This window comes from Trichechus manatus, unplaced genomic scaffold (genome assembly GCF_000243295.1).
Source record: "Trichechus manatus latirostris isolate Lorelei unplaced genomic scaffold, TriManLat1.0 scaffold00048, whole genome shotgun sequence".
NCBI classification, from domain to species: Eukaryota; Metazoa; Chordata; class Mammalia; order Sirenia; family Trichechidae; genus Trichechus; species Trichechus manatus.
The window spans coordinates 1,610,050-1,616,737 of record NW_004443984.1 but is presented as its reverse complement, the minus strand read 5'-3'; the positions used below and the strand labels follow the sequence as shown (position 1 = coordinate 1,616,737).

Genomic DNA, 6,688 nt, shown 5'->3' with positions numbered 1-6,688 from the left:
GTACCCATTAAATAGTTACTCCCCCTCTCCCCAGCCGCTAGCAACTACCAATATACTTTCTGTCTCTATGGATTTGCCTATTCTGGATACTTCTCTCTCTCTTTTTTTTTTTTTTTTACTTTCCTACCCCCTTTTTTTTTAATTTCTTGTGATAAAATTTGCCATTTTAACCACTTTTAAACGTACAGCTCAGAATTCAGTGGCATTAGTTACATTCACAATGTTGTGTAATCATCACCACTATCTACTTTCAAAACTTTTTTTGTTGTTGTTGTTTTTCACATTGATTACATTAATCATAGCATTGGTGGTTCAGTGGTAGAATTCTCACTTTCCATGAAGGCTCTGTTCCTGGCCAATGCACCTCATGCGTGTGCAGCCACCACCTGTCCTTCAGTGGAAGCTTGTGTGTTACTATGATACTGAACGGGTTTTGGCAAAGTTCCAGACTAAGATGGACTAGGAAGAAAGGCCTGGTGATCTACTTCTGAAAATCACCCAATGAAAACCCTATGAATCACAATGGCCCAATGTGCAACCAACTATGGGTAGGGTGCAGGACCAGGCAGCATTTCCTTCCATTGTGCATGGAGTCCCCATGAGTAGGGAGGGAGCCACTAGAAGGCAACTAACAGCAGCAAGAACACATTAACCATGATGTGCAACCATCACCCATAACATTGCCAAATTTTCCATCACCGTTAACAGACACTGAATGCTTCCTAAACAATGATTCTTCCTTTCTCCCTCCTTCCCACCCACGGTAACCACTAATGAACTTTGGCCTCTACACATTTGCCTTTCTTATTCTGTATTCTTCATATAAATGGAATCATGTATTATGTGACCTTTTGTGTCTGGCCTCTTTCACTTAACATAATGCTTTCGAGATTCATCCAAGTTATAGAATGTATTAGTACTTCATTCCTTTTTATTGATGAATAATATTCCATTATGTGTATATACCACAGTTTATTTATCCATTCATCCATTCATGGACATTTGGGTTGTTTCTAACTTTTGGCTATTGTGAAACAGTGCTGCTATGAACATGCAGGTACACGTATTTCTTTGAGTCCTTGTTTTCGATTCTTTTGAGTATATACCTAGGAGCGAAACTGCTGAGTCATACGGTAAGTCTAAGTTTAACTTTTTTGAGGAACCCCAAAACTGTTTTCCACAGTGGCCAAACCATTTTACATTTCTACCAACAATGAATGAGGGTTCTGATTTCTCCACAGCCTCAACAACACTTGTTGTTTTTCATTGTTGTTGTTATTTATTAACATCCTGGTACTCAGCAAGATCCTCCACTGGATACTCAGCCTAGAAGATGATGAAGAAACAGCAGTGTCATGAGAAGGGGAGGAAGGGAACATTACCAATTAGGTAGAAGACACGAGTTAATATTGATGAAGGGAAAGGCAATACATAATGTGAGGCGGCGTCAGCACAACATGACAAAGGCAAGAGAGGACACTGGGAGGAATGCAAGAATAAAGGGCAACTACGGTAACTACTATAGCTTAGACAATCTTGCAACAATAGTGTTCTCATTGCCATGGAGTCAGTTCCAACTCATAGTGACCCCACAGGGTTTTCAAGGCTGTAAATCTCTACGGAAGCAGAATGCCACATCTTTTCTCCCGTGGAGCCGCTGGTGGTTTCAAACCGCCAACCTTTCAGTTAGCTGTTGATCACTTTAACCACTGTGCCACCAGGGCGCCTTAACAATAGTGTTAACAAACAATAATCTGTGAATGGATACGCCAAGAGGTGTGGGAGAGTGTATGGGAACACACCCACTGGTAGATATAGGTTTGGTGATGGATATTTCTATATACGTGACTGTAGGTGTGGCTCATATAGAGCACACAGGGGTACAGTCAGGGAAAGCTCTTAGACATAACCAAACACCTCACAGGATGAATTTCCTAGGCTAGAAGACAAAAGACCATAGACTCGGGGTACATCTATGTTAATTGGCACAACATAGTTCATAAAGACAATGTTCTGCATCCTACTTGGTGAGTAGTGTCTGGGGTCTTAAAAGCTTGCAAGCGACCATCTGAGACACAACTATTGGTCTCTTCCATCCAGAGCAAAGGAGAGTGAGGAAAACCAAAGACTGAAGGGAGCAATTAGTCCAAAGGACTAATGGATCACATGAACCACAACCTACATGACCCTGAGACCAGAAGAACTAGATGGTGCCTGGTTACAACTACCAACTGCTTTGACTGGGATTACAACCGACGATCCCGGACAGAGTGGAGAAAATTGTAGAAAAAAAAATCAAATTCACAAAAAGGACCAGGCTTGCTGGTCTGACGGACACTGGAGGAACCCCGAGACTGTGGCCTTAAAATACCCTTCTGACCAGGAACTGAAGCCATTCCCAGAGACCACTCCCCAGATAAACAATAGACAACCACATAAAATAAACGATAACACTAGAGAGGAACATACTCCCTAAAACAAGAAATTATATGACATCAAAAGGGCAATATCTGCCCAAAAGCAAAGATGAGAAGGCAGGAAAGGGTAGAAAATCAAAATGAAAGGAAACGTGGAATCCAGGGCAGAACTGGGGAGAATGCTGACACCCTGTGGGGCATTAAACCAAGGTCATGAAACACTTTATGTACAAACTATCAAATGAGAAACTAATTTGCTCTGTAAACTTTCACATAATGCACAATAAAAAAAAAAAAAAGAGAGAGAAAGAAATAGGTATCTGAGGACTAGAAATAGTTTCTGAAACTGGAATGGCACTTAAAGATCTTCTAGACACGCATCTAACTATTATCATTAGGAAACGGGCTTACAGTTGATTACTGTATTATTTCCACTCTTCTGCTTTTATGTTTATCCAAGTTTTCTGCAATGAACATACAAAAATATGCTTTGCAGGCATTTCCTCCCATTTAAGTCATACAAACCAGTGCTGGTATTTTCCATGATGATCAATAAAACCAGTTCTGCTACTATTTCACAGAAAGCAAAGAAAGTACTTTTATAATCATGACCCAACCCTTTCATCTAAAGGAGAAGAAACTGGGTCCAGAGAGAGAAAATGACCTGGGAAAGGGCTATAAACTTCGTGAAAGTAAAGACTACAATTGTCTTGTTCACATTTGTTGGTTGGATGAAGGAAAGTCAAGGTAAAGCCTTCCTTAGACTCCTACATGTGCTCTTTCCACTTAATTGTACCATACTGTCAAAAGTAAAGTTATCAAGTTCATTCAACAACATATTAATACATTCCACAAATATTAACTCAGTACCTATTTGAACTAGGCCTGATAACTACAGAAAGCAAAAAGTGTGGAGAGACAGAAATGAGAGAGAGAGAGATTGAGAGCAAGGAAAAAACAGAGATATGATAGAATTACTCAGGATGGTGGTGCAGCAGTTAAGCGATTGGCTGCTAACCTAAGGGTTCGCGGTTTGAACCCACCAGCCGCTCTGTGCGAGATGTCCGAAGTCTACTTCCCTAAAGATTGCAGCTTTGGAAACCCAATGGGGCAACTCTACTCTGTCCTATAGGCTCACTATGAGTTGGAATCCACCTGATGGCAAAGGGTTTGTTTTTTTTAAGTTTTTTTGGTTACTTGGGATGGGAGCTTCTTTAGGTAAGGTGGTCAGGTAAAGCTTTTCTGAGGTGACATTTAAGCTGAGACTTGAGAGAATGAAATGTCAAAGCAATAAAAGAGCATGGACACCTCTTACGAGATGAACATGATGTGTGTCTGTGTGTCGGTGCGTCTGTGTGTGTCTGTGCGTCTGTGTGTGTGTGTTTATGTGTGCGCGCGCCCACGTGTGTCCTTTCCGGACCTAATCATCTAAATCTGGTCACCCCAGGCGTCAGCGTCCTGGACCTAGCTCTCCAAACCCTATTGATGCTAGCAGGCCAGGAAACAGAAGGCTTACGCACGTTGTTGATGTTAGTAGGCCAGGAAGGTGTCTTTTGGGTTTTTAATAATAATAACTTTAGGATTAGAATCGTTAAGTCCTAATTAGTACAAGTGCCAAAATCGGCTTCTGACAGTCTCCTTTCCCCAATTTCCACCCTACCCCATTGTTACTATTCAGGCCTTCGGCCCGCAGAGCCCTTACTAGGGGTTGGCTAATAGGCGTCTCGTTCGAGATTCGCTGCTAATTCCAGAAACCCCGCCTCCTCCCTCTCATGATTCGCTACCCCTATGCTTATCTCGCCCCTCCACCGAAAAGATTGGCTGCTTGGCCATCCTCGCGGTTAGCGCCTACAGAGCCGCTGCAGCGGCAGTGTCGAGCGAGGGGCAGCAGTAGCAGCAATGGCAGTCACTGCGTTGGCGGCGCGGGTACGGCTCTACTCGTTGGGAGCGAGGGCCATGCAAGCCCAAGGCTTCAGCTCGGACCAGGTACGCCGGCGGCAGTGTCCGCTGTTTCCCAGCCCTGAGCGCAGGCCCAGTCTCCCTCTCGGTATCTTTACCATTGCCTCTGTCTCTCTCCGCAGTCGGAGGATCTCGACAGGCGTGCAGGCTCTATCCGAGAGGCCGGGGGGGCCTTTGCAAAGAGAGAGGCGGCTGAAGAGGAGCGATACTTCCGGTGAGGGCCACGGGGTTCCAAGTCCAGCCGGTCCCCTAACCCATTACACCTCAACACTTGAGGTCCCGATAGTTGCCACTATAGGGCGCCCGCAGAGTCCTAGGGCCCCCAAACCCAAGCCATTTCCACCGTCAGGCCTCCAGAACTCTCCACCAACGGCATAACCCCCCCGTATCCTTTGCCATCTCCAGCCGTGGAGTTCTCCCAGGGTGGTATGAAGCGTCCCCCAGATTTCTTCGCAGTATCTAGTTCCGACCAGCCAATACTTGCCGGCCCTTTGAGCCTCACTCCCTTGTCCCTTGCCCACCTGTCACCCTCTCCACGCTCTGTTTTCTCCGCACACCCCTTAGCTTTGCAAGCCCCGTATGGATTCCCTGACTCTTCAGATTCTCCCAACCCTTTCTAGACCTCCACGCGTCTCCATCTCGACCAGACAGTGTGGGTCATAGGAACTGGGGGCACCTGCGCAAAGCTGGACTTCACCCTCTTCTGAAGCCCTTTGTGTAGCCCTGCCCAGACCAGACCCTGGGCTGTAGATTTCCCTCTTCCGTTTAGGAGTAGGAAGTGGGCTGGCCCTATCCCTTTCCCAGCCCTACGTTATCTTTAACTGACATCCATGCTGGGGAGGAGCGTGGAACTAATCTTGCTTTTGCCTCTCCTTTGGCCTGTCTGTTCGTTTCTGCCCTCGCTTGCTCAGTCTTAAGAATTATGTCCATGGCACCTGCCGTACCAGCAGGCCAAGATACTTCCCTTGCTGTTGTTAGATGCCCTTGAGTCGGCTCCTGGCGACTTTAACAGTAGGAAACATTTCTGGTCCTGCGCTGTATTCATGATCTTTGATATGTTTGAACCCTTTGTTGCATACTGCCCTTAGAGATCGTCTAATTGGGCCCCTATATTAATTTTAAGGTTAAGGAAAACTAAGGCCTAAAAGTAACGAAACCAACATTAAGACCTAGGTTGGACTGTCCAGTACTGCCCATGTAAGAGACCCTAAGGCTTCTTTATTCTTTCTTTTTGGCCTTTACAGTGGGCCATGCATTTCTCTAGACAAAGAGAGCCCTAAACAAAATTAGGATAGATGGATATTTGTCCTTTAACCACACTCCTTTGTCTGCCCACTCCTCCCCTCCCCCCGTTTTACTCCTTTTTTCCTCTGATAAGGTATTGGGGACTTACATACGTCACATCTCTCTGGAGTTTTCTCCTCTAAAGAGGAATTTGAAAGGAACAGCTTTCTAATGGTGGAATTTCAGGCATTAGCACCAGGAAAATGGAATCATTTTGGTCATTTCCTTAACATGGAATATTCTTCCACTAGTGGGGAGGGGAAAGAGGAGGATGACCAGCCAGACTCCCAGGGACTCCTGTTTTTTTGCCATAGGTATTTTGGGTTATGCTCAGAGATCTCTTTGGGGTAAAGGATTGGGATTAAACCCAGAGGCACTGTGTCTTATAGAGCGCAGGCTAAGGAACAACTGGCAGCCTTGAAGAAGTACCATGAAGAAGAGATCGTTCATAGTAAGAAGGAGATTGAGCGTCTTCAGAAAGAAATTGAGCGGCACAAGCAGAAGATAAAGAAACTAAAACATGATGATTAAGTGCACACCGTTTGCCAGAGAATGACTACATAATCGTTGTCCACTCCTAGTGGACACAGTTCTGCTTTAATTAATATGGGTCTGTGTGCTACCAACAAATTATAATAAATGGTCATCAGTGAACTGTGTTTGATGCCTTTTACTATCTGGAGGACAGTAGGAGGACAGACACTGCTGGGCTGCTAAAATGAATGGACAGGGTCCCTGCAACAGGGAGCTCACAGACAATTAAAGCACTGATAAACAACTGTGTGTTGCGGGGTGGGTGGGGTGTGTAACACAAGCTTGCCCCTGCCCAGTCTATCCTAAGGTGTTCAGAGAAAGCTTGAAGGAGAAATCTGAATCCAAGGCATAGAGGTCAGGAACTGCCTGGAGGACAGAGGAGGATGATTGCTTAAAAAGATGCGATTCAAGGCACCATTTTGCAATTAAAAAATGATTTAGAGAATTTTTCATATGACCTTATGCACTATCAGGTGACCATGTTCAAATTTTGT

At 44.8% G+C, this 6,688-nt stretch overlaps 1 protein-coding gene across 1 annotated transcript; it reads left to right on the top strand.

The window, feature by feature from the left end:
• The first annotated feature begins 4,247 nt into the window (after window positions 1-4,247).
• ATP5IF1 (ATP synthase inhibitory factor subunit 1) lies at window positions 4,248-6,310 on the top strand. The gene is made up of 3 exons (XM_004377039.2): window positions 4,248-4,403; window positions 4,499-4,590; window positions 6,050-6,310. The coding sequence occupies exons 1-3, from the start codon at window positions 4,317-4,319 to the stop codon at window positions 6,189-6,191; spliced, it is 321 nt and encodes a 106-aa protein (XP_004377096.1). The 5' UTR covers window positions 4,248-4,316; the 3' UTR covers window positions 6,192-6,310.
• The last annotated feature ends 378 nt before the right edge of the window (window positions 6,311-6,688 follow it).

Excerpts from the sequence above, each read along its gene's own strand:
- ATP5IF1 (XM_004377039.2), top strand. The coding sequence starts at position 4,317 with ATGGCAGTCACTGCGTTGGCGGCGCGGGTACGGCTCTACTCGTTGGGA. Across the intron at positions 4,404-4,498 it reads AAGGCTTCAGCTCGGACCAG|TCGGAGGATCTCGACAGGCG; the intron begins GTACGCCGGCGG and ends CTCTCTCCGCAG. Across the intron at positions 4,591-6,049 it reads GAAGAGGAGCGATACTTCCG|AGCGCAGGCTAAGGAACAAC; the intron begins GTGAGGGCCACG and ends TGTGTCTTATAG.